Source organism: Neovison vison, chromosome 6, assembly GCF_020171115.1.
Source record: "Neovison vison isolate M4711 chromosome 6, ASM_NN_V1, whole genome shotgun sequence".
NCBI lineage: Eukaryota > Metazoa > Chordata > Mammalia > Carnivora > Mustelidae > Neogale > Neogale vison.
The window spans coordinates 161549870-161577867 of NC_058096.1; the positions used below are offsets into that span (position 1 = coordinate 161549870).

Here is a 27998-nt window from a genome sequence, read left to right on the forward strand (position 1 = left end):
GGCCACCACCGCAGCCCAGCCCAAAGCTCATTTAAGATCACTTAAAAAAAAAAAAAAGATTATTTATTTTTTTATTTATTTGACAGGTAGAGATCACAAGTAGGCAGAGAGAGAGAGAGAGGAGGAAGCAGGCTCCCCACTGAGCAGAGAGCCCGATGTGGGGCTCAACCCCAGGACCCTGAGATCATGACCTGAGCTAAAGACAGAGGCTTAACCCACTGAGCCACCCAGGCGCCCCTAAGGTCACTTATTTTTTCAAGCTTTGACTACGCAGGATCATGATGACTATTATCAGGAGTGTATATTAAAATAAACAGGCTTATAATAAATGCATGAATACAGTTTGGCTAGATTAGAAAAAAAGTCCATGTTTGCAAGGCAGCTCAGAGCTGCGGGCATGGGCGTCGGAGGCCCAGCTGTCCGTGCCCAAGTGTCAGCTGTGTCATCTCTTGCCCACGGGGCTCTGCTTGTGAAACAGCGTCATGGGTGAGAGGCCAACGAGTCCCCTTCGTGGGGCTGTCAGGAGGATTAGCCAAGTCACCTCATGAATACTTGGGCTCCCAGAGCTCCTCAGAGGACACTCATATTCGACATTAGAGTCAACCAGAGAGAGACAGGGGTCGTGTGCAGACAGGGAAGGTGAGAGGAAAAAAACACAGACAAGTCATGGTGAGATTCAGAGGAACACTTGATTTTTCTAGAGCAAGGGGTCAGTCAACCTCTTCAGTCAAGGGCTACAGGGTAAGTATTTTAGCATCTGTGGCCACAGGTCTCTGTGTACCACTGAACTCTGCTACTGACGTGCAAAAGCAGCCACAGACCACACAAGAACAACTGGGCGGGGCCGGGTGCCAAAGTACCTTTGTTTACAAAAACAGGCCACGATGGTCCTTGTTCGATCAAGAGTAACGGGCTCATCCTGTGAGCTCCTTAATGAAGCCACCAGGCACTGGGGACCTTTACTGTCACTGATCTTCCACAACATCAGGTAGAAGTAGGGCGATGAATACCCCGTACACCAGAGGAAGCAAAGTTGTGCGTGAAAGGGCCCCACTCCTGATCATTTTCGTCTTGGGTATTATTAATAGGCATCAGTGGCTTCACTTACCTTAGGCGTGGTCTTGGTACAAACTGTGATAAACATCCTCACAGGCCACCCAGCTTAGATGGCACTGGACTAGCTAATCCCTCCAGAACAGAACATTTGCTACATGGCTGGGTCGTTAGGATGAATAAAGGACCAGGCTGGCTCGCTGCACCTCAAGACAAGAGCCTCATTTTTGCCCTGCCTGCAGACAAACAGGGGTCTTTTTGTACTCTGCAGGCACCCAGACAAGAGCACAAACATGGTGAACTGAGTCAAGCCATCATTTTGCCCCATGGCCTGAATGTAGACAAGATGGAAATCGGCTTTTTTTTTTAAAATAAGATTTTATTTATTTACTTGACAGAGAGAGAGAGCGAAGAGAGCACAAGTAGGGGGAGCAGCAGAGGAGAGGGAGGAACAGGGTCCCACTGGGAAGGGAGCCCAAAGTGGGTCTCAATCCCAGGACCCTTGGATCATGACCTGAGCCGAAGACAGATGCTTAACTGACTGAGCTACCCAGGCGTCCCCAGAAATCAGCTTTTACAGAATCTTTTGTGTACCAAAATTTTGCAAAGCAATTTCAATTTTCTGACCCATTGGCTTTCTATTTCATTCTAGAGCCAGCTGGTGGGCATGTGAGGAACAGTGACCTATGGCGTGACCTCATAGCTCCAAGTCCCATACGGGGCACAGAAGAGAATGGAGACGCCCTTGGTCAGGGATGAACACAGACAGACCGCCACAAGTACCTCATAAACAGAGGCACTAACCAAGGTTCTGAGAGTCACGTGGACACCAACTAAGCCAACTGGGTAGGCGTCCAGACAGAGTACCTACTGGGACTGCCCTCAAATGACAAGAGGCCACCATGAATTTGGTGTACAGTAGGAAGAATTTTTTTTTTTTAGATTTTCTTTGTGAGAGAAAGAGGGGGAGAGAGAGAGAACATGAGAAAGGCGAGAAGGAGAGAGAGAAGCAGACTCCCCACTGAGCAGGGAGCCCAACGTGGGATTTGATCCCAGGACCTTGGGATCATGACCTTGAACCAAAGTCAGACACTCAATCAACGGAGCCACCCAGGCGTACCAAAGAATTCTTAATAATGTAAAAAAATGCTTATGAAATAAGACTAAAATAGGAAAATCGGTTAAGAAACTGGTCACACAGTTTAAACTGACTCTGTAAAAAGAAATTTTTTAAAGGCATAGGAAAAAAATTCAAGGAAATCTCCTTGAAATACGAAGAGCTCTGCTTTTGGCTCCTGCCATTTAGGTGACAATTTGGATTTTTCTGTTTTCTCATACTCTTCTATAATTCCCTCACTGACTCCTTAGTTAGTGGTCAAGGGGCAAACGGAGTAGGTGGCAGTCAAGCAGGTAAAAGTGTGACAGGCAAAGGAGGAGGAGGCTGGGGAGGACCCAGAGTCAAGTTCAGCCCGTCCAAGGCTGCGAGCAATGCCCCCAGTGTAGCCAACATCGTTCTCCTCTGCCAGGGTGCATAACCGATTATGCTTTTTGTGGCATTTCGATAACCAAAAGGTACAGAAAAGTTGTGAGCAAAAATTCAAAGTGACTTGGAAAGAAGCAGAGTGGCTCAGTTGGTTAAGCAGCTGCCTTCGGCTCAGGTCATGATCCCAGCGTCCTGGGATCGAGTCCCACATCGGGCTCCTTGCTCAGCGGGGAGCCTGCTTCTCCCTCTGCCTCTGCCTGCCTCTCTGTCTGCCTGTGATCGCTCGTTCTCCCTCTCTCTCTCTGATAAATAAATAAAATCTTTAAAAAAAAAAAAAAAAAGAAAACGAGAAAGACTACAGAAAACCTGAGATTAAGAGAAGGAAGAAGACCCAGCCACGCAAAGACACACTCAAGTTGCAGCCTTGAAGTCCTCATACAGAAAAATGGGCTCCTGTACCTTAACCAGTGCAGACTCAAGACAGGTGGGGGGCATTCAGCGCTCCCCGGTCACCCCTCTGGGAGCAGCAACCTGGCCTCTCTTTACCATGCAGTGTCGGCATGGTCCCTCTGGCCAGGTCCACCTTCTCACTGCCTCATTCGACTTCCACCTGCAGGCAAAGAGAGCGGCCATGCTCCCTTCCCACAGTACACGTCCCTACCACTGTCCCTGGTATTGGCCCTAAGCAGGAAATCTTGGCCACACTTCTGTAGTCAAGCACCCCACTGTTTCAGGATGCAGCCAGCATCACATCTATTCCTTGGCAAATGACCAATGGACACACTTTAATGTTTTAGCCTAAGGAATTCTGCAAACATCACAAAGTATCGTAGGTCAAGGTCCCAGTTTTTCACAAGGAAAATACTTGGCACATGATCTACTCCATAATACCACAGTCTTTACAGAGCAAAGAAGAGATGGAAGAAGGGGAGTGAGGGCAGAAAGTGGGAGGGAAAAAAGAACGGCCCACCAATTCACCGCATCCTCTTCCCATGCCAGCATGAACTGAGAGCCGAACCAGGACAGACACCAGAGCATTCAGTCTATCCTGCATCCCTGCAGCCAGAGACACTAGAGAAAGAGGCCACAGGATCAGTGGACCAAGGGACCTAGGCTGCCATCCAGATTCAGCCACCTGCCGGCTGGGTGACCTTGGCTAAGTCCCTCAACCTCTCTAAAGTTCTTCTACTAAAGGAGACGGTGGCTGGAATAACTGAATAGCATCTATAGGGCAGTCAGCCTGGTATATGGCAGCATTTAAAATGATAATGCTTCCCCACAATGCAACTTCAATAAAATCACCAGCTGTGGCATTGCCTCGCAAAGAAACAGATCTGTGTGGCTCAGAGACACGTCACTTCTGGTTATACTGTGGATGGATGAAAGCCAGCCCCACCGCCCGCCCTTGCTCATCTCTGAGGTTACCTGCACCGTTATGATCGGCCCTCCATTCTGATAGAGGAGAGGCTTCATCTTGGGCAGGAGGACTCCCAACCACTTGTCCACGGCTGCAAGGTAGTCTGGAAAACAAAACAGGTTTAACTCCGTTCCATACCTATTCCTGCAAACAGACACGAGTCCGCCTCATTACCCTGGAGCTGGCAGCTGAGACCAGGATATGCTGGTTTCAATGATGATGTGAAACGGGGTGGCTGTGTGCTCTGGAAATCTCAGGGAAGTTCTCCTGTAAGGAGCCACCTCCTCAATGAGCTCTCAGTGGATAAGGAACAACAGACATGGTATCTGTCCTCGCCACTACACACCAAGCCTGGAGCCCAGGGGGCATCCAACCCATGTTTGTTGAATGAAGAAAAGAATGCCTGAATGGTGTGTCTTTCCCTCTGTCAGAGTAGGGCAGGTTGTTTCTTCCTTTTTATTTATTTTATTATTTTTAAGTTTATAAATTTTAATTTGATTTATATAATAACATATAGTGTATTGTCAGCTTCAGAGGTAGAGTTCAGTGATTCATCAGTTGCACAGAACACCCACCTCATTCCATCAAATGCTGTCCTTGATGCCCATCACCCAGCTACGCCATCCCCCACCCACCTCCCCTCCAGGAACCCTCAGTTTCTTCTCTTATGGTTTGCCTCTCCTGTTTTTGTCTTTATTTTTCCTTCCCTTCCCCTATACGCTTCTGTTTTGTTTCTTAAATTCCACATATGAATGAGATCATATGGTATTTGTCTTCCTCTGATGGACTTAGTTCAGTTAGCATTATATTCCCTTATTCCATCCAACTCATTGTAGGTGATTGCAATCTTTAGATAAGCTCTCTAGCTGATCTCCTGCTAGCTGAAGTAGTCTCAGCCTGCTACTTCTCCGCCATCTTGACTCCTCCCCGATCCAACTCATTGTAAATGGCAAGATTTCATTCTTTTTGATGGCTGAGTAATATTCCATTTAGATATGAACCACATCTTCTTTATCCATTCATCTGTCAATGGACATCTGGGCTCTTTCCATAGTTTGGCTATGGTGGACATTGTTGCTATCAACGTTGGGGTGCATGTGCCCCTTCAGATCACCATTTCACCAAGGAAGACACCAAAATGGCCAACAGACACATGAAAAAATGCTCAACATCACTTAGCATCAGGAAAATACAGGTCAAAACCACAGTGAGATACCACCTCACTGCAGTCAGAATGGCTAAAGTTAACAAGTCAGGAAACAACAGATGTTGTCGAGGATGCAGAGAAAGGGGAACCCTCCTACACCGTTGGTGGGAATGCAAGCTGGTGTAGCCTCTCTGGAAAACAGTACAGAGGTTCCTCAAAAAGTTGGAAATAGAGCTATCTTATGGCCCAGCAAGTGCACTACTGGCTATTTTTCCCTTTTATTTTATTTTATTTTATTTTAATCAAAGTTAGCTGCTCTTATCACCATCTCCAACACTAGCATCACAAAGAAAAACTGAAGTCTTCAGAAGACAGAAATGCAGCCATGGGAGCTTCTCACCGATCAGGGTGATTATTTATAGCTAAAATATTTTCTAGTTGTTTAAAAAGATAAGCAAAAGACTTCATTTACAAATCACTCTGTAAAGGCAGACAAATGAATTGCCATTTTGATTAGCTAGATGCTATCACTAGCCATGTAATTTATTGAGAAAGTAGGCAGAGAAAGCATTGAAGTGAGTCGGTAAACCACAAACAGGGCCCAATGCCAGTTCAAAGCTACCAGTTTATCAGCAAGATCTGGTCAAATAGTTCAAGTGAGCCCTACTTCTCACACATGCGATGCCTGCAGTGGACAGTGATTAACCCTCACACTTCCAGTAAGCTTTCAGAGGGACAGAAGTACCCTAGCTTCCAAATACCTGGCACTTTGGATATAAAATGTCCAAAGATATCATAAGTAATCTCAAGACATCTGTAACAACTTACCTGGGTCTGAAGAACGGAGAATAATAGATTCTTTTAATAAGAGCCAAGCAGGTAATCCTCCCTAGGATGGGGGTGGGGGGTGGGGGAGAAAAGAGGAAGAGAAAAGCCATTATAAGGTCTGGGGATGGGGGAGGGGATAGGAATGATTTTAACAGTGAAGAAAAAAAAGTTTCATGAAGAAGGGGTATTAACTGGGCTTTCTCGTTTGCAACTTTCAAGGAAATTAGAAATACAAGAGTGAAAGTCAGATGACTTTACACACATGCTGTGTTTGGAGAATCAAAGCCTTTGTATAGATTATCCACTTGGCTTTGCGACTACCTTGGGTGGGAGACAGAGCCCATACCACGACCCATTTTTTTTTACAATGGGGAAACCGAGCCATGTGAGTGAGCACCAAGAGGGGGATGCCTGCCTTCCGACCCTTACCGGCCCTTCTCTGCTGAGGCACCTCCAAGGTAAAGGACACACCTATCCCAGCTACAGGGACAGGCTCAGTGCACTCTGGAATTAGAGACTTACTGAAACTGCTCTCACTCACTGTCCCCCAGATCTCCAGCTGGTCGTGCACGCCAGCCAGGCAGAACCCAGCCCAGCTGTACTCACCATATCCCACTCTGCACAGATGTAGGGTCCAGGCCTCAGGATGACCAGCAGTCCCAGCTCATGGGCCAGCTTAATAAAATATTCCACATCCTGTTCCCCGGAAAACTCGTACTGTCCTGGCTGTGGCTCGTGAAAGTTCCAGGGCACATACCTGCCGAGACACACACAGCCCCTTCCTGGAAACAGCTCAGAAATCTGGGCATTTCTGAACCATCAGTATAAGTGTACGCCCTCAGACACTCACACAGCTCCCTCCAGCAGCCCCCCAATGGAACCACACTTGGTGGCGAGAACATGTTTAACTTTATGACCCACAAGGAAGCCCCGTTCCTGTGTAATGACTTAAAAAAAAACCAGAATTACATGAACATGAATTACTACTATATAAAAATTATTTATGCCTGTGTAAGGCCTAGGGAAAATGAAAATATCCATGCTAAGATAATAAGAGGTATATTTATTTTCTTGAAAATACTTTTTAAGGAAAAACAACAAAAACCCCAAACCTCTGACCCTGTATCCTCCTGCAAAAGATTTTGTAAGGAACAGCACACAGGAAGCCATGACAAAAACTTCTACCCGTTCCCCTAGCGGCCTTCAGTCTAGGCCACAAACGCCATCACAGAGGTCTCTCGGATGACCCCTGGCTCGTGGCCTTTTCCCACAATCCCATGGCCTTAGTCCCCCAGAGCTAAGTGTTAAACTGCAGGTAGGTCCCCAGCCCCAGGGATCTGCCTCTGCATTTTTCTCACCCCTTATCTTGAAGAGGCTATCTGCAATCCTCATCAGTAGTGTAAAAACCAGAGTGGCCAGCCGCCCCAACTTTCCCCCCAGTTAGTCACCATGCAACAGCAGAAGACATGACGAGAGACAGTTATTGGGGTAATTCTGTAACTCGAGGCTCTAGAAATACCCTGCAGAACCACAAGGGGAAACTGGGTTCAGGAATCTACCTACCATGGCCTATGCCCCCAAGAGCTCAGGGAAGCTGTGGCTGCCTACAAACACAGTTATCTCTAAATGCTAGGGAGACCTCTGGCCAAAAAGACGCACTTGGGTAAATCCCAGTTTCACCAGCTGTAGATGGGAGTGAAGAAATGGAGTCCTTCATGGAAAGTGCCCTACACACGACAAATGCTCAATCACTATTACTCCCCTTTGCCTTCACAAGCTGAGATTCATTTTGTGATTTCCAGTGGGTGGTTACGTATCCAAAGAAGGGCTAGTTGAGCTCATGCCAAGCCCCTCCCAGAACACCAGATTACACCATGTCCCATTCCAAGAAATGAAACCGCTAGCTGCACTGGGAATGGGGCTGTACCTCTGTCCAGGTGTGGGTGTCTTGGCCCTGGGGAGAGCCTGGTGCCCTCCTACTTACGTTTGGATGGTGTTCAGCCCAGCCATCTTCATCTTCAGCAGCCGGTCCTTCCAGTAGAAGCGGGGCACGCGGGAGTAGTGAATGCTTCCCGAGATGTAGCGGAAGGGCTGGCCATCCTTCAGGAAGCGGTTGTGATGGTAGTCGATCTTGAACGTCCTCTGGGAAGCATTCTACAGAGCAAGGAGGGGATCACGTGAGAACCTCCACCTTCCGCATTTTGGAAGCAGACAGTCTGACCGTGGCAAGCGGCCCCCTGCCTCTTTCATCTGCATAATTTGCTGATGGAGTTAAGGCCTGGGTTCTGGCTGTAAAACAGAGCACCACTAAGCCAGTGGCTAATGCACCCAGGGAACAGAAATCATCAGGGAGGACCCATGGGCAGGACTCCAAAGAGTTTACCTGTCCAGCACCAGTGTGACAATCGACGGCTGAGACACAGAAATTATATTACCAAAGAGAAAACCCTGCTGACGGTGAGTCTCTTCTTGGTATAGCAAAGCCCAGTGTGCTGGGAACAGAACACATATATAGACACCCTCCTTCCCTGTGGCTGTGATCGGTTGGAGCACTGGATGGACCGTGACAGTCATGTCACTGGGCTGAGAGCAAGAGATGAGAAGTCAGCCATCCCAGCTGGGGCTCCAAGTCCTGCAGTGATGAGGCAAACACCCTTTCTAACCCCACATCTCTATTTCCACAAACACACAGGATGTTAGACTAAGTGAACTTGAAGGCAGTCTGTTTCAAATTATGGGCTGCAATCCAATTTGTGAATCATGAACCGAATTTGGGTGATGACTGACACTTAAAAAAACTTTTTTTTGATCGGCACTTGTTTAAATGAAAGAGAACAGAAAATATCCAGTGTACAGCACCTGGTAAAGACAAGTATTATTTTACGAAGATTCTGTTGTACATACATATATAGAGTTGCACCTGATGTAGGTCTCCACTGGGCTGCAATGAAAGGTGTATGTCTAGCAAAATAAAAAAATCTAGGGAAATTAAATTTCGAGAAACACTGGGGACTGGTTCAGAAGCTAAAATGCTAGGATGTGAAAGGGAAGCCAACAGTTAGGTAGAATAGAACACTGCCCTCTTGTGGACGGGAAAAGGCAGTGAGGGATCACAGGTGCCAACAGAACTAGCGCCCTAAGAAACCAGTTAATTGCTTTCCTTCATTGTTGGTAAGATTCCTTGTGCAGCGTTAGGCATTTTTTTTTTTTAAGTTTTTTTTTCATAGCAGCACCACAGTCCATGACAGCTTTGAAGGCTTCCCTTGAAGTCATATCTGGAAATAACTGTAAGACCCCAAGTCCTAGACATTCGGCCTGAAATCTAACCACGGAATTAAAGCACTCTGATGAAAAGTTAAACAACCTGGAGTAAATCGCTCAGAGGCAAATGGAAAGCTGTACTATACGTGAGTTCATCTCAGTAAAGCTAACCAAAAAAAAAAGCTAATTTAAGAATCATTCCTTGGGCGCCTGGGTGGCTCAGTCTGTTAAGCATCTGCCTTTGGCTCAGGTCATGATCCCAGGGTTCTGGGATGGAGCCCCATGTCAGGCTCTCTACTCCATGGGAGCGTGCTTCTCCCTCTCCTTGCCGCTCCCCGCTCTTGTCCTCTCTTCTCTGTCAAATAAACAAATTCTTTAAAAAAAAAAAAAAAAAGAATCATTTCTTTTTTTTTTTTTAAAGATTTATTTATTTGACAGAGATCACAAGTAGGCAGAGAGGCAGGCAGAGAGAGAGAGAGGAGGAAGCAGGCTCCCCGCCGAGCAGAGAGCCCGATGCGGGACTCGATCCCAGGACCCTGAGATCATGACCCGAGCCGAAGGCAGTGGCTTAACCCACTGAGCCACCCAGGCGCCCCAAAGAAAGGGCCAGAGCGTCAATGGCTTATCACTTTGTTCTAGTAAAGGGAAGAAACTCCTGGAGAAACTCATGAAAAATATAAATTACTTCTTAGACCAGGTGCACCAATGGATGATTTTAAAAACATTTTCACAGCATGTATGTAATTAGGTGCCAAAAAAGGGTTTTCTACCATTCTGTGAGTACAGAGGTGGCACATGAGGTGGGGAAATTCTTTAGACAGGTAGAAAGGGGGTAAGTCACTGGGAAATGCAGGGGGCTCTTTGCAGCCTGCTTGTCTAGGGGAAAGGGCTCAGAGGAGCACATGAAGTTGCCAAGATGTGTGATCTTAGCAGACAATGGACTCTGGCCTTTGTCCCACTCAGCAGAGCACCTTCCCTGCATTCAAACAACCCCAGAATCCAGCCCAAATATCTCCCTACTGTCCATTTATAAGAAGTATCAGAAGGAGCCACCCAGATGTGGCCACAACCTACAAGAAGCTTCTTTCTAGACCAGGTATCAACATCGTGAGGCCTAGATGCTAACAGATAAATTGTTCACGCTGCACACCTTAACTTACACAGTATTAGTATCAATTATACCTCAATAAAGCTGGGGTCAGGGCTGGAGTGGAATGCTGCAGTGGTAATAAATGGCATGTAACCCTCTGTTCCTCAGAGGGAGGAACTCTGTTTCTCAACCTTGGCCACGCATCAGAATCAGCTGTGCAAACTTCTAAAAATAGCAAAGTCAGGACTCACCCCCGGACATTCAGATTTTAATTGATCTTGGGTGGAGGCATTGGCATTTCTTAAAACTGCCCAGATGATGATGTCATGTGCAGACAGCATTGGGAACTACCAGCTTGAGCTAAGCCCCAGGATAAGGAAGATGTGGGCAAGGGGAAGGACACAGGCAGAGGAGACAGTGTGTGGGATGCTGAGAAGGGGTCCCAGAACCTCAATACAGACAGTGCATGGCAGGGAACTGAAGGCGGACAGGGACCAGACTAAACGCGCCTGACATGCACATTTGTGGGCCTGGGCTTCACGCCAAGAGCTGTGGAGAGCAACTTACATGGAAGGTCACGTGAAAGTATGTGTTTTCAAATGCCGTGCACTCTGGCCTTTTCCTGGAGCAGCAAAAAGAAGCAGAGTCATGGACCGTGGTGGCAGCAGTGAGGTGGGCAGTGGACAGGAGGAACCCCCAGGACCAAGGCGGGGTGGTTAGATGTAGGACACGGGGGCTAACCTGAAGAGGCTCCTGCTGGTCTCAGGTGGAAAAACTGGGGGCATTTAAAAAAGGAGAGAGACTTAAAAGAGGAAATTAAAGGGGAAATTAAAGACAGCACAGATATTAACCCCTGTGAGTTACAGGTACATGATTCCTTGGCCCATGTCAGCCTCTTAAAAATGGAACAAGCAGACATTATGTCCCTCATGCTGTGATTCAACAGGAAGTACAGCCCCACCTAGAAGCAGTCCTTGTTACTGAACTTGAACCTCAACTGAACCTCAGTCTACCAATAGCTCAAGGAAGTAAAATATGCCAAATCCAAAATGTGGGACGCTCTAGAAGTCCAATGATAGAGTTGCTTCAATAGACTGATGGCATTAAAATCAGACAAAATAAAGAGAATATTGTTTGAAAATAAAAGAGAACTTGAGAGGCATAATGACCTAATGCAACATGGGAATCTGGTTTGGATCCTGATTCTAATGAACTGCAAAAAAATCCAATGTTGAGACACGGAAAGTCTCAGAGACCAGGCATGAGGTGGAATTAAAAGAATTACTGACCTTCTCCTCGCTCATGCTCTCTCTCACTGTCTCTCTCTCTCTCTCAAATAAATAAATAAAATTAAAAAAAAAATCTTTAAAAAAAAAAATAAAAATAAAAAAAGAATTACTGTTCATTCTGTTGGCTAAAACAAAAGCTGATTACACAAAATGCTGATTACACAAAAGAAAAACACAAAAGAAAAACTTCTCATCAGACATACATACAGAAGTTTTTCTGGGTGGAAGGACACAAACTCTGAGGTTACTACAGATGAAAAAGAAAAAGAGCAAATTAAAGAGCGCACGGAGCCAAGCTGATCACTGTGGAACCTGGTATGGACACATGATATTCTCTTGGTTCGTTTGTGTGTTTGTTTTAATTGCCACACTGTTAAAAAACCAAATCGCACCTCAAAATAAAGCCTTTTTCTTGGTTCTAAGAAAAACAAAAGCATATGTTCATGAAAAGACGTGTAACACATGTTCACAGCAGCTTCATTCATAATTGCCTAAAACCGGAAGTAAGCAAATATCCATCAGCAGGAGGGAGGAACACAGCTTGGTGTGCTCATACAATAGTGTGCTCAGCAATAAAGCAGAATGATGGGTCCGGCCAATAATACGGATAAATCTCAAAACTGTCATGCTGAGTTTGAGCCCTACACAAAAGGTTCATACTGTATGAGCCCACTTATATGAAGTTCTAGAACAGGCAAATCTAATCTATGCTGGGAAAAAAATCAGGGGTAGTTGCTGGCTTTGGGCGGGAGAGGCACGGACTGCTTGGTAAGGAACATGAGGGAACTTCCTGGGGTAATGGTAAGCTAGCTGAATATGGATTTAGATCACACAGGGTGTGCATTTCTCAATACTCATCAAAGGGTACCCTTAGATTTGTATATTTCATTGTCTGTAAAGTTCACCTTAAAGGGAGAAAAAGAGCTATAAACAATATTCGCCTCTAATTAATGATACACGACACGCTTGGAGTGGAAAGTACACTGATGCCTGCCACTTATTTTGGAACGCATCTAAAAAATAAGATGGATTGATGGGTGGATGGATGGAGGGATAGATTGACAGTAATATGTTAATGGTAGAATCTGGATGGTAAGCATAAAATTCCTTCAACTCTATGTGTGACAATTTTCCTAATAAAATGTTGACAAAATTTTAAAAAGGGGGGTTGGAGAAAGGAGTTCAAAAGATACAAACTTCCAGCTAAAAGTAAATAAACACTAGAGACAAAATGTACAACATTGGTGACTACAGTTGACATTGCTGTGTGATATACAGGAAAGCTGTTAAGAGGGTAAATCCTAGGGGTGCCTGGGTGGCTCAGCTGGTTGAATGTCCAACTCCTGATTTTGGCTCAGGCCATAATATTGGGGTCCTGGTATTGAGCTCCTTAAGGCTCGGCACTAAGCACGGAATCTGCTTGTCCCTCTCCTCTCCCTATCCGCCCAAAATAAATAAATTTTAAAAAATATTTTATTTATTTGAGAGCGAGCAAGCATGTGCATGAGTGGGGGAGAGGGAGAAGCAGGCTCCCCACTGAGCAAGGAGCCCGATGTGGGGCTTGACCCCAGGACCCTGAGATCATGACCTGAGCCAAAACCAAGAGTAAGCTGCTTAACTGACTGAGGCACCAGGCACGCTTTATAACCAATAAAATCTTAGATTTAAAAAAAAAAAAGGAGGGTAAATCCTACAAAATCTATGGCAAGGAGAAAACTTTTTCCTTTCTTTCCTTTCCATTGTGTCGGCATGAGAAGACTGACATTAGCTACCGCGATGATCAAGTATATGTAAGTAAAATCATGCTGTACACCTTGAACTTATACAGTGAGGAGAGTCATTTGTCAGTAAAACTGGAAAAATACATATAAATAAAATTAAAAAGGCGCCCTGATGAAGGGCGCCTGGGTGGCAAATCCGGGCATGATTTCAGGATCATGAGATCGAGTCCTGGGTCAGGCTCCATGCCCAGCATGTGTCTGCTTAAGATTCTCTCCCTTTCTCTCTGCCCCTTCCCCTGCTTGTGCCCGTGCTCGGGCGAATGCTCTCTCCAAACAAACAAACAAATAAATAAATCTTTAAAAAAGAGTGTTCTGATGAAATAAATGCTGGTTTCTGCGGTAAGAGCCTTGACCGTGAGTGGGATCCAGGCGCACACACGTGCATGATGGAGCATGACGCGGCTTCTGAGACTGACGAGATGCTCCTGCCCTTGCAGAAAGATCTTCCATACATCAAGAGTAAAAAGAGAAGGCTAGAAGGGCTTTTTTTTTTTTTTAAAAGATTTTATTTATTTATGTGACAGATCACAAGTAGGCAGAGAGGCAGGCAGAGAGAGACAGGGGGAAGCAGGCTCCCTGCTGAGCAGAGAGCTCAACATGGGGCTCTATCCCAGGACCCTGAGATCATGACCTGAGCTGAAGGCAGAAGGCAGAGGCTTTAACCCACTGAGCCACCCAGGCACCCCAAGAAGCGCTCTTTTAAAGCATACCTATGTCAGCTGCAGCCCGTGGCCAGTCGTGTGTGAGCTCAGTATGCTCCGTGCTGACAGCGTCTCAGCTCAGACCCACACCCTGGGGCTTTGTGCCTTCCTGCCCTGAGACAGAAACCTGCTCGTCCAGGGATGCAGGAGTGGTGGGACACCCATGCTCCTTGGGCCAACCCTCAGCCAATGGGGTGGACAGCTGCATCTTGTAGGTGGACAATGCTAGAGATGTTCTGTGTACCTCCCAGGAGATGCTGACAGAACCCAGGCCGTACTGCCCACAGCGAGAACCACAACACATCCTCATACAAACCTGTTTCTTCCCACCTGTGCTTCATGCCTGCATTCTCAGATCACTTTTCAGATCACCTGCACTCAAGCCCTTGCTTCATGTTTTGCTTCTAAATTAAGGCAGTGGTACCAGGATTGGCCTCAAGAGCAGATCCTCAGGCTGTGAACCTAGACCTGATCTCTTACATCTGTCAGATAGCCATAAGAACCCTACAGGCTGGTGTTAAGTGGGTGGGGACACCCCACATTATGCAAATACGAATTCTAGGGCCTCACCTGTGCTGGATTGAGAGAAGCCACAGGCGGAAAGGGAGGAGTTGGCATCTGCATTAGCTCTACCCCTGGAATGGCGTGGGGTAGTGGGAGGTACTGGTAATTAAAGGATTGTGAGGTTGGCTGATTTTTATTCACAGTTGGAGGCTTTGAAGAAAGATTGCCAGATGGGATCAACATCCACAGCAGGTATTCTGTGATGCCAGAGCCTTCTGTGGCCATCGTTAAAGAGACTATTGTCTCCAGCTAGAAGGGTAAGGCTCAGGACTTAGCCATGTGGGCACACTGGGAGAGGACCTTGAGGGACAGACTGTAAGGCCGGCTAGAGGGACGTTTACTCTCAGAGTGCACTGTCCCATGACTTGTGAGTTACCATCTGGATAAAGGTAACCTAGTTGCAACGCTGTTGGAATCCAGATCCTTGGAACCTGGGCATGATGCTGGCCTACGGGAAATGAAGTGGACATGCCAGGATGGGCTTGGCATCCTGAGGAACTGTGAGATGCCTCAAAGAGACGGGAATGTGGTTGACCAGACAACCCACCATCTGACTATATCCCCAAGGACAGGGTAGAGTACACTCCCATCAGGAAGGAACGCCATGCTGAGGAGGGCCCTGGTACCCCTGAGAAACCCAGTAAGGGACCACATAAGCACCACAATGACCAGCTAGGCGAGAGTGCAACAGACCACAGCTCTTCCAGTGGGTGGGACCATTGTGCTAGGGTGCTGCCTGACGTGTCTAACAAGGAAAAAAAAAATCAAGAGGCGTACCTGGGTAGCTCAGTGGGTTAAAGCCTCTGCCTTCAGCTCAGGTCATAATCTCAGGGTCCTGGGATCGAGCCCCGCATCCGGCTCTCTGCTCAGCAGGGAGCCTGCTTCTACCTCTCTCTCTCTGCCTGTCTCTGTGCCTACTTGTGATCTCCGTCTGTCAAATAAATAAATAAAATCTTTAAAAAAAAAAATCAAGAACTCCTGAGCAAAAGGCTGATATTAGCCACTGCAATGGAAAGTTGTGATTCCTTCCTCCAGTTCCCAGCTCTGGGGCAGCCTCTCCAACAAATGCCAATTGACTGAAGGGAGGGTTGCATGGCTCTCTCGAGGAAGAACCCTGTGATGCCTTCCCCATTAGGACTGGGGTACCTGGGGAAAAGGGCCTTCTGGGGATGGCTGGATACACCTAAGCGGACATACCAGGTGTCCCGAAATGCGATGGCATTTACCGCTCTTTAGGAGACTGGGGAGAAAGAGATCCACGGTCCACCCAGGCCCTTCTACGTGGGTCCAACAAGGAGCGCCTACCCTACAGTGATTTCCCTGGTCCTGAGTGCAAACTGGGATGACTTTACTTAACAGACCCTGAACCCCCACAAGTCAGAGGCATTATGCAGGGAAGAGCCAAGTGGAAAACCTAGGGTTTGAGTTTGTGGCTAGTGTTCTATTCTTTTCAAAACTCTCAGTAGAAAGGATCAAGAGTGGTTTGTTTGTAAGTGGGCAGGATAGCAGTACACATTCTCTCTCTAGTCCCAGCCCCCCCCCCACTGCCCCACTCTCTCCCACAAGAGACCCTGGTCATCAGCACATCTCATGGGATGTCACGCTGGTCTGACAGATAAACAACATCATGTTATTTGGACCCAAGGAACTGTGACAAGTCCCTGAAACTGAGGCGTGGAAGAGTAGCCCACAGTGGAGTGATGGGGACAGCCACAGAAGCCACATCACCTTAGAGACAGCTTCCAAATGGTGGCTGTCATGGCCAAGGTAAATGGGGAAAATCCGCTTCAAAGCTCCAAAGGGACTCCTCTCAATATTGAAGGACCTGAGGGGATCTAGTCTAAAAGGGCCGGCCTCCTTAACATCTTTGGGCTGTGGTACCTCTGAAAGAAGTAAAGCAATTGAGAAATGGCGGGGGAGAAGGAAAGGAGAAAACTGCCTTCAGAGCTTAGTCCCTCCCAAATACAAAAGAACAAAAAATATGACCTGTGGTCAGATTCCACGCCTTCTAAATTAATTGGCACAGGAACGGAATACTGAAGAGCTAATTTTATTTCACACGTGCAGGGGTGTGGCAGCATCAGTGTTTACAATGCATGAGGTCACAGAAACTTAGAAAAGAAAAAGCAATTGCAAGCAAGGCAAACCACACACCTTCCCAAGACCCCTGTGTATAATGCATATAATACTGGAGAAAAAAGACAGCAGTACAGACAAAATACCCTTGAACCAATTATACAGCAGAGACCTAATACTGTCTGACATAACATTTTGAAAGTTATTCTCTTTAGATTATTTCAGTGGTAAATAAGCATCTCTTTAAGAAAACTCAACACAATACCAATATTTATGTCACCAGGAAAGGTGAACATCGCCCAGGTTTTCTAATACTCAGGACTAAAAATCATTATATTAGCATTACATTACGCACATTCCTCAACACAAACAAAGAAAAACAAGGTGCTCAGTGACGTCACAAGTTAGGGGTCATGTTGACCATACGGAGACACTACATCTTCCAGCCTTTCAGTAGGACCCTAGTAAAGCACCTGTTCAATGGATCTGTAACCCCAGCACCCTGCATGCCCTTTCACTCACCCCCGGGGCCCAAGAGCCTGGAGAATTCCTGACAGGAGGTGCTCAGCTCCGGAGTGGCACAGACCCAACCTTCCTAGGCTGCTAATGCCCTAGGGTTGAGGGACAAGGGATGAAGGGGAGTGGAGAAGATGGCGATAGAAGGGTGTTGATACACATGGGCCTCCCAGACCCCTCAGCTCACAGAGCAGAAAGACAGAGGGATATTTCCGATGATTATACAACAAACTTTGATTGTGCCAGAGCTAACAGCCTTTCAAACACCCAGGTGTCAGGGAAGCAGCAGACATGAGACAGGCTGAAGAAGCAAAACAGCCACAGGGAAGAGTGACAATCAATGCAGATCGGAAGAAGTTGTGGATGACCCGCTCTGGCTTATGCGTCCTATTTTTATCAGTGTTGTTACGTATGTTTGCCTCTCTGGTTCCGCAAAGGTTTTTGTTCAGTGTTCCCAGAGATAGCAGATGAAGAGCGTCAATGACAATGGAACACAAATTACAACGGGAGAGGAAGGAAAATGGCAGAATGGAGGAGAAATGAACACAGCTTGGGACCAGCTCCCCAAATCCTCCAGGAACTCACAGGCAGTTACAGATTTAATTCTGCCTCCTCAGCTCAGAGAAAAGGTAAGTACCCAGTCTTAAAAATAATAATAATAAAAATGAGTCTTAAAATTATACAACAGCTCTTCAAATTAATATCAGACCTAAGTTTCTTTCCACACAGGAAAGAATCATTTCAAGTGAATTTGAAAGAGTATTTTGATGATATTTAGCCTAAGGATAAAAATATATCTTAAGCTGCATTCAGGTCAAACAAATGAACAAACAAAACTGTATCCAGTAAATTTCATCCTAGTAATAATAGTTTATTGCTATTTTGAATCCATTAATATATATAGGTAGAATAAAGTAAATAAATAATTACATTGGTTGTTAGGAACCAAAATTTTCAGTGTAAAATGGAAACAAACATAAAATCAAAGAAAGTTAAGTAAAAACCCTGTAACCAGGGTTCTATGAGAAATTTCTGTACCTTTCATTCAAGTCTGCTGTGCTCTAAAAAATAAAGTTTATTTTTTAAAAAAACTCTTAACTTGACATTTAAATTGAAAATTCTAATATAGTTTTTTTCTTTCTAAAAAAATATTTATTTCCTAGCAATAAACACTGAAACGACGTAGAAATGACACTAGCTCCTCTAGCACTTAAATTATGGTCTTTAAGTATTTCCCACTAAAAGGAACCAGAGCTCCTTCAGGAAATTACTTAGTCCAAGTCTAGGCCAGAATATGTACAAAATAACCCTAAAACTATCAAAAACCATTATGGTCACAACAAAATGATAGAGAAGCAGGGCCCCAACTGCTCAAAGGTGGGAGATTTTGAGCATCAAAAGATTTATCACGCAGGGGTGTGTGCCTGGGGGGCTCAGTCAGTTAGCCATCTGCCTTCAGCTCAGATCATGATCTCAGAGTCCTGGTATCAAGCCTGGCACAGGGCTCTCTGCTTGCTGGGATGTCTGCTTCTCCCTCTCATGCCCTCTGTTTGATCTCTCTCTCTCTCTCAAATAAATAAATAAATCTAAGAAAAAAAAATTATCACTTCAGTAGACTGAAGCACATCAGATATAAGAAAAGAGCCAAATTCATGTTACTTCCTCCCACCCCAAAAAACTTACTGGACATCCTTGGGGTATGCTGGTGCATCAACTCTTTATTCTGACAATTGATGAATAAAAGGGAAGAGTCCAGCATCTGTCTTGCCTTTGTTATACCCTTTTTGACAGTAACCAATTGATGAGGAGAGTTCTTTGTAAAAGAACCATAGTTAGTAAATACAGAAGAAATTATGCAATTAAAAAATCACTATTTTGGGAGCTGATGGCAGGATTATATTTCTGAGTACTTCAAAAATTCCTTCAGAATTCAGAACAGAGATAAAAGAAGATACCATCATTTCTTGAATATATAAAAGGTAATTAACTATTCCTGGAAAGCCTTTTTAGTACTCTGGCTCCCTAAATTCTGTAATAAATGTAGCAAACTTAAAAAAAAAAAAGGCATAATGACTGCTGAAACATTAGACGAAAAGATGATGAGGGGGCGCCTGGGTGGTTCAGTGGATTAAAACCTCTGCCTTGGGCTCAGGTCATGATCCCAGGGTCCTGGGATTGAGCCCCGCATTGGGCTCTCTGCTCAGCAGGGAGCCTGCTTCCCCCCACCCCCAACCTACCTCTCTGCCTACTTGTGATCTCTGTCAAATAAATAAATAAAATCTTAAAAAAAAAAAAAAAAAGATGATGAGGAACTTTCTAGTGGACAGATCAAGTTGACAACACTAGACCCGTGGGTCAGTGTTAGCATCAATGAAAGCAATGAAGTCTTCCTGCCCAAAAAAGAAAAATGGCGAACCTGAAACTATCCAGCCTCTAGCTGTAACTTTTACAGATCTCTAGCTCTACTAGCTCACTGACAACATGAGGGATAGTGTAACACATTAACCACCACAATTCCGAAATGTAGGAAATACTAAGATAGCTTGAACAAATAAATGACATAAAGAGGAAAGATGTTTTCTAGACTTAGATTTAAGAAATATATCATATAAAGTATATGGGTTTTATTTTTAGATCCTGATTCAAACAAAGGAACTATAAGAGACATAATTCCTCAAGAAACCAAAGAACAAACTAAACCCAAAGCTAGCAGAAAGAAGGAAATAATAAAAACCAGAGCAGAGATAAATGAAAGCAGAACAACAACAAAAAATAACAGGAAAGGAAAAAAAAAATCAATGAAACTGAGAATTGGGTTTTTCTTTAAAGATCAACAAAACTGACAAAGCTTTAGCTACATGAACTACTTAAGAGAGAAGACTCAATAAAATCAGAAATGAAAAAGGAGATATTAACAACTGATGCCACAGAAAATAAACAAGATTACAAGATACTACTATGAACAATTGAATGCCAATAAACTGGGTAATCTAGAACAAATGAAAAAATTCCTAGAAATATAAAACTACCAAGACTAAATCATGAAGGAACAGAAAATCTGAGGAGACCATAACTGGAAAGAAAATAATCAGTAACTGAAAATCACAGAAAAACCTAGGACCAGAAGACTTCACTAAGGAATTCTACCAAAGATTTAAAGAATTAACACCAGTTTTCTTGAAACTTTGCCAAAAAAATGAAAGAGGAGAAATGCTTCTAAACTCATTCTGTGAGGCTAACATAACCTTAATACCTAAGCAAGACAAGACATAACAAGAAAACTACAGGCCAATATGTCTGATGAATATTGACACAACTATCCTCAACAAAGCACCAGCAAACTGAATTCAACAACACATTAAAGGGACAGTCCTCCATGACCAAGTGAGATTTATTCCTGTAATGCAAGGATAGTTCAACATATAAAATCAGTAATTATAATACACCATGTTAACAGAATAAAGGACAAAAACCACATGCCCATCTTAATTGAGGCAGAAAACAGATTTGACAAGGTTCAACACTCAATAACAATACAGTACAACACTCAACAAACTAGGACTAGAAGGAAATCACCTCAACATAATAAAGGCCATATATGAAAGTCCACAATTAACATCATATTCAATAATGAAAGACCACGAACTTTTCCTCTATGATCAGAAATACGGCAAGAATGCCCGCTCTTACCACCTCTATTCAGCGTAGTTTTGGAAGTCTTAGCCAGAGCAACAAAGCAAGAAAAAGAAATAAAAGATACCATATATACCAAAAATTGCTATGACTAATAAACAAATTCAGCAAAACTGCAGAACACAAATCAACATATAAAAATCAGCTGCATTTCTATACACTGACAATAAATAATCTAAAAAGGAAAGTAAGAAAACAGTTTCATTTACAATAGCATCAAAAAGAATAAAACACTTAATAAACCTAACCAAGGAGATGAGACTCATACACTGAAAATGACAAAACACTGCTGAAATAAATAAATAAATAGAAAGATATCCTGTGTTCACACATTAGAAGACTGAATATTAAGATATCCATTCTACCCAATGCGATCTTAGATTCAAAACAATCTCTATCAAAATTCCACTGCATTGGGGCACCTGGGTGGCTCGGTGGGTTAAAGCCTCTGCCTTCGGATCGGGTCATGGTCTCAGGGTCCTGGAATCGAGCCCTGCATGGGGCTCTCTGCTCAGCGGGGAACCTGCTTCCTCCTCTCTGCCTGCTTCTCTGACTACTTGTAATCTCTATCAAATAAATAAATAAAATCTTTTAAAAATTCCACTGTATTTTTTTTGCAGAAATAGAAAAATTCATATGGAATTTCAAGGAACCCCAAGTACCCAAGACGATCTTGAAAAAGAACAAAGTTGGAAGACTCACAATTCCTGATTCCAAAAAATATCACAAGGCTACAGTAACCAATACAGTGCAGTATTGGCATAAAAACAGACATATCTGAAATATACTGTCATATATTTCAGCATTAAATTATTAAGATTTTATAACAAGTTTCTCACGAAACCTAGACCCAAACTACAGCTGCTGTTAATTTTTAAAAAGCATTATGCTTCATTTTGAGTTTAACAAATTAAAAACTGAAAGGAAACTGAAAGACTTCCCAAGGTTCCAGTGTATGTTCCTCACCACTTCCCCCAGCCACACACGAACAAAACAAAGAAGGTGAGTGATTGAGGAAGAGGGAACAGGAGCAAAGGGTGCCGCGGAGAGCGGCCCACTAGGGCCACATCTGCACAGTAATGGAGCAGCTTCCGCTGGGAACAATTCCACCGCACCACGGGATCTAAACCATGTAGGAAAAGGTGCTGCTCAGTCTTACCAGGACACACAGGAGGGACCTGTCTTACTTCTGGGAGTTGAAAACAATCAGGCAAGCAAGGACTTCAGAACAAGGGTGAGGGTACACAAGACCGCAAAATGACAGTACTTGGGAGAAAGAGGAGACAAAGATGCAAGATAAACAGTAAAGAAGGAAGCTAATCTCAGGTAGCTCAGAACACAGATGAAGAATATCCAGAAAGGTCAACCGCCACCAGCGGCACCTAAGGCTGGAAGATAAATGGCAGCAAGGAGTCTGGTGAGATCTAAGCAATAGAGAGCTGGAAAGTCAAACCGGAATGATCCAGAAAACGGGATCAGGTCACAAGGGAGGGAGGAGAGGGTTCGGAAACTTACTCCTGGCTGCAGGGACGATTAAGCACAAGGGGATACAAAGAAAGAAACCGCTGAAATCCCAACGCAAAGACTGATTTTAAATTTGCCTGGAAGGCTCACTGTTAGTACCTCGTCTGCCTGCCAACGAGAAAGGGGTTCTCCAGGAGCGCCTAGGATTCTGTTACACACCAGAAGACAGGAGGAAAATATAAGGAACTCCCTGAGGCCACAGTGTGTGCAAGGATACTGTAGCACATGCCAAGAAAAACAGACCTTCAGCAGGTGCTGCCTTGACACCTCACCGGATCCTAGCCACAGGCAGCATTCCCCAGGCTCGGCCACTCCATTCGTTCCCTGGGGACCCCTGCCCAGCACAGCTCCCTAGCCCGGCCCCCATGATGGTTAAATATTAACACCACCAAGCGCTCCTGTGCGCCTGGGCCACAGGTACCTCACTCCACGTCTTAATACCAACCCCATGGAACAATACTGAGGTAGACAGAATTATCCTCATTTTAGGGTGAGGGAAACTGAGGCTTGGTGAGGTCAAGTCATTCCCCTGATGCTACCTGACCAGAGAGCAGCAGGATGAGCTTCTCCAGGCCGAGTGGGGTTTTTGTTCCCCATTGGAGAGACTCTCGGTTACAAAAAGTCAGTGCTGAGCCGAGGTCCCTGGGCTTCTCAGTGAGGCCTTTTCCAACAGGAGAGCTTACTGACTGCTACCTCAGGGCTGAAGCGTCTCTTGCCTCTGGCACAAGAGTCTTGGCCAGCAGGGAGTGGGTCACTCCAGGGTCCAGAGCCCAGCAGCATGGCGCTACGGTTCTATGTCCAGGCCCTAGGACAACGCTGATGGGGTCAGGACAGGGTGAGAGATGGACAGGAGGGTGCTGGCGTGGAAGCCACCCAGCAGGGAAGACAGTCCCAGCAGCCCACAGCCAGGGCCCAGGGGGAGGGAAGGTCTCCCAGCCCTGCAAGAGCACAAAACTGTGCTCCTTCCCCCTGGAAACTCAACTTCCCCAGGTAGAGAGCGAGCCTCAGCTTCTCACAAAACAGACCCAAATCTGGGAGGTGGGGGGGAGGTCTACTTTCTCGACTCTTCTGCCAATGTCACAGCCAGCCTACGCTGAACCAAGCCAAACCCCTTCTAGGCCAAGAGACCCTCAGGTTCTCGAGCCCTGTTCATTCTCTTGGCACAGCAGCATGTGTTTGAGCTCTGCACTCACTGGTCTCAGATGCCGCTCCTTAAGCACCAGACTGTGGACAGGGAGGCAGAAGGCCTGGCTTCCGGCCAGGGGTCCCCTCCATACCCTGTCATGTTGCCAGCGCCCTGCTTCTCCCTGCCTCATTTTTCTCACCTTCGAGGAGGGAAAGGTAGCCTATCCTTAATTACCTCACCCAAGTACTGGATTAAAGGAGCCCAGAGAGGCAAACCCCCTCTGAATCCCTAAGCAGCAGTGCATTACCAATGCCTACAACTGTGTTTCTGTTTCTTTCCAGCCCAAGGGGCAGGAGCACAGGCGATAAAAGAGCAGTACATGAGGCCCGCACACAGCCGGAGCCCTGCGTCCCCGAGGGTTTGGCTGATGCCCTCAATAAAGGGGACTCTGACAGAACCAAGAGGGAAAAGGAAACATTCTTCCTCAGCAGCCAGACGGGGCCTCCCTCCTGCCTGCTCTCCCAGATCACCTGGCAACACCGCCCTTTCCCCAGAAAGCTCTGGATCACTGATCCTGAAAACTGTCTAAGTCCTAAAGGGGTTTTAAAAACGCCAGTGTTCCTCTCTGTTCTGCTTTCTAGAGGTATCCCTTTCAAGCAACCCCACGTTTCCATTCAGCCTTCTGAGCTCTGCAGAGGAGGAGAGCTTACTTCCCATCATCTGGAAAATAGATGCTTGTCCTTACATGTGACTTGAGTAGTCTCACAGATACATATAAAGAAGCTACTGGCCACCTGCAGAGTAAACCAGCCTGGACTTGACAGGCAGCCCCAGCACAAAGCACTGTTCAAGCCAGGCTTGTGACCGAGCATGTATTGGCAGGGCTGGGCAGGAGAGGCTGGAGTGGGGAAAGCAGGCAACCCACTCTAAGGAGGGATGGATGGTGAAGGGCAAGGGCACCGAAAAGCCGTGAGGCAGGGCCAGATTCAGGGAGCCCGCTTCAGGATAAGCTCTGTAATCTCCGCCCGGCTACCCAGTCTCATGGGTATCCCATAGTAGGCCGTGCCTGGGCTGACATATACAAATGTAGTCTGGGCCACTTGGTAGAGGCCAGCAAAGAAAGGGTTCAAGAGATAGGCAGCAACGTTCAAGGGGAAGATCTGCCCAGCATGCGTGTGCCCAGAGAGAATCAGGTTAATATCTGGCCGAGCCTGCAGGGCTCTCTTGGCAGCCAGCGGCTGGTGAGCTAGCAAGATGGTGGTGTGGTCTGGGCTGCAGCCCCCCAGGGCCTTGACGAGATCCATGCCGTGGCCGGAGTAGTGCAGGATGTCTGCTTCGATATCGTCCACCCCAGCCAAGCAGATCCAGTCCTCCCCCTCACCACCCCCGTGCTGGGCCCCTGTGGCGGAGATCTTCACGTTCTCGTTGTGAAGGGGCTTGACGTTCAGGGATTCCAGCAGCGCAAACCAGTTGCTGACGTCTGACGTGTAGTACTCGTGATTCCCCGTGACGAAGTAGGTGCCGAGGCGGGAGTGGAGCTGACCCAAAGGAGCCACGGCTGTGCGGAGGACGGAGGCTTCCGAATCACAGAGGTCACCCACGATCACTGTGACGTCTGGTTCCAGCATGTTCACCATGCTCACAAACATCTCCATCTTGGTCCTGCCCACTGTGGGGCCCAAGTGAATGTCTGAGAGGAGCACGATCTTGAGGCTGTCCATCGAGGGAGGCAGCTGATGGATGGGCACCTCCACGGTTTTCACAGCTGGAGGCTGAGCGGCATTCAGGAGCCCAGCCACGCTGAGCACGGCAGTCACTGCCACGGCCAGGGCCGGCCTGACCGCCAGCTTCCTTGTCTTGTCAAGGCTGCCCACAACCCTACCACTGCGCCACGCCAAGAGCTGGTAGGCCTGCTCCATGCCACTGAGGGTACAGAGGAAGAAGACCATGATGATGTAGGCCCCGAGGCAGGAGTAGGCTGCCAAGGAAAAGAGATAGGGCTCCTCCGCCACTAAAAAGAGCATGGTGAAGAAACTGGAATGGGCCAGGGTGAGAAATGCCCCAACAGCCATCTTCCAAAGCTGAAAACAGGTGGACTCTGCGGCGGGGGAGTGGCTGAGGTTGCTGACTGCACTACGCCAGATGTAGAGGGAGCCAATGAGCATGAGCGAGTTGGCAAACAGGGCCAGCTGCAGGCGGAACAGCCAACGCCAGGCCCTGAGCTCAAGGCTCCCCGCCAGATAGGAGCGGGACACAATCATGGACACGAAGACCGTGCCTGCAGCCAGGGCAGCCTTTGCACCCAGGGACAGCTGCCTGAAGATCGCCATTGTCTCTGCTCCTAAGAGGGTCCCCTGCCAGTTCTGTGTGGGCGGGCTCTGGAAGGTGAGTTCCTTAGAAAGGACAGTGGCCAAGCAGAAGTTTCCAGGTCGGCTCCGCCTGCAACCAGGAACCGGCGTCAGCTTTGTGGGATATTAGAGCTTCCTTGTCCCCATTCAAAACCTGAAGGCCACTCACATCTACCCAGCCTGCCTCGAATCCAAGCCACTCAAATACCAGTTGGTTGCTACGCTTTATTATTAAAATACAAACACAGTGGATTGTAACGTGGTGGGCAGTTCTCATGTTCTTACTTACAGTTTTCTGAATATTTAAAAGTTTTTCCACAAAGCATGTCAACTTTTTTTTTAATGATTTAAAAAAAATGTTATTTTAAATTAGCGGTTCTCAAAGTGTGGTCCGGGGAGACCCTTTCAGGAGGTACATTTACTCAGAATTATATTCCTAATACTACTAAGCTATAACTGCCTTTTGCATTCTCATTCTCTCATGAGTGTATGGTGTTTTCCAGGGGCTCCATGACATGTGATATGGCAAAACTGAACGTACCCAGCTATCATCTATTACGACAAGCGTGAAAGAGGTGTGCAAAAATGTAAAACTGTGCCACTCCTCCAGCTCAAGTTTGGGGAGAAATACTGTTATTTTCCAAGAGATGTAGTTCGTTGACATGTAATGATTTATTATTTCTTAGATAAGTTAATAAATATTTTTTAAAAGTTTCTATTTTAATTTCTAGGACAGTTAAAGTCTGAGAACCGCAGTTCTACATACAAGTAAACAAGGAAACCCTGGAAAGCTAGTTTGCTGGTATCTTTCTGAAACTCCAGGCCAGAAAGGACACCTAGACACCTGACATAAGAATTCCTGGGGTGAAGCCCGACTCCCTGTGTAGGCTCTGGGCACCCCCCTTTAGGACGATGGGGCACAACGTTCCCCAGTGGGCTGCCCTTTCCACCAGCTCCTCAACCCTAAACCCTGATCTCTCTCCTCCCACACTGCCACCCCCCCTGATTTTCTCTGCCACAGTTCCCCAACTCCACCCTGGCTCCACCCTGGCCAGTGGTTCTCAGAGCTGGGTAGCTCTCACCCAGGGCTCCTACATATACACACACACACACACACACACACACACACAAACAGGGAAACCAGAGATGTAGGCAGACAGAAGTTAGCACTCAATTTAAGGTGACCTTTCTCTAGAACCCCAAATTAAGCTATGTTCAGCAACTGTTTTTCAACAACTTAAGATTTCCAACCTTGATTTTAAATTAATATATGACTTCTCTGCCTAAGCACTTACCGAAAGCTTTTCATCAAGAGATGAAATTTACAAGTAAATGGGCCCAAATTTTCTCTCCTTCTATTGAAAACACGCCCTAGCATCAAGCAGCCCACCTAAACTTTGGAGGGAGCCACATTTGGTTCGCTAAACGTACGGAGGGCCAAGTGCCCATTTCAATTATCTGTCCGCCCCTCCCCCCCCAATCTTTCCGCGGCTGTGATGCTGACCTCCCCAGGCAGCGGTATGGAGGCCCCTCCGGCCCATACTTTAGCTCTATTTGAGGCTATCCTCCCGCCAATTCTGCACTGCCCCCCCCGCCCCCACCTCACCTACTTGTTTGGCCGGACCTCCAGCAACGCTGGCTGCCACCTGCAGCCTATCTCTTGCCCACCCCTGGCCTGCAACGCCAAACACTGAAGATCGGGAAAATTCAAGCCAAAAAAAGTAGGCAGCAGCAGGGAGTGGCGGGAAAGGGACGAGATGTTTGAAAGAAGAATCCCTCGAAGGAAATCAATCCAACATTCCCATCGCCGGGGCCTCTCCTGACCCCATTTTTCTCCTTCCGGAGCGCTCCGCAGCACCCGAACTGGGCAAGGGAGGGCGCCTCAAGCCACAGCCCAAGGCGCCCTCCAATGCTATGCGCTCCTTGGAATCTCCCTCCCAGAAAACTGCAAAGCTAGAAAGGTTTGGGCGCACCTTCTCTCACCCCGTCTTGCACCAACGGGGAAGTGGGTCCAAGCCGAAGGGGCGACCGGGGCTGAACACGCGAGCGACAGAGCTTACCGGGAAGGACGCGCGCCCCGCCCGGCCCGCCCCCGACGGGA

At 46.5% G+C, this 27998-nt stretch overlaps 2 protein-coding genes across 3 annotated transcripts in view; both read right to left on the reverse strand.

Moving 5' to 3' along the window:
• The window catches only part of GLB1 (galactosidase beta 1), a 79278-nt gene that overhangs the window by 50955 nt on the left and 325 nt on the right, over nucleotides 1-27998 (reverse strand). Inside the window, exons 2-5 of the mRNA XM_044252762.1 lie at nucleotides 7913-8082; nucleotides 6535-6685; nucleotides 5929-5989; nucleotides 3962-4056 (exon numbers count right to left, since the gene is read on the reverse strand). Coding sequence (XP_044108697.1) covers nucleotides 3962-4056; nucleotides 5929-5989; nucleotides 6535-6685; nucleotides 7913-8082 — 477 coding nt within the window. The remainder of the gene's footprint in view (nucleotides 1-3961; nucleotides 4057-5928; nucleotides 5990-6534; nucleotides 6686-7912; nucleotides 8083-27998) is intronic.
• TMPPE (transmembrane protein with metallophosphoesterase domain) lies at nucleotides 21494-27940 on the reverse strand. 2 transcript variants are annotated; one of them, XM_044252765.1, is made up of 2 exons: nucleotides 27871-27940; nucleotides 21494-25988 (listed from the first exon to the last, which is right to left on the reverse strand). In XM_044252765.1, exon 2 carries the CDS (start codon nucleotides 25877-25879, stop codon nucleotides 24536-24538), a length of 1344 nt encoding a protein of 447 aa, XP_044108700.1. In that variant the 5' UTR covers nucleotides 25880-25988; nucleotides 27871-27940; the 3' UTR covers nucleotides 21494-24535. The 2 variants fall into 2 exon arrangements, with proteins under 2 accessions (XP_044108700.1, XP_044108699.1); XM_044252764.1 differs by lacking the exon at nucleotides 27871-27940 and adding an exon at nucleotides 27508-27703.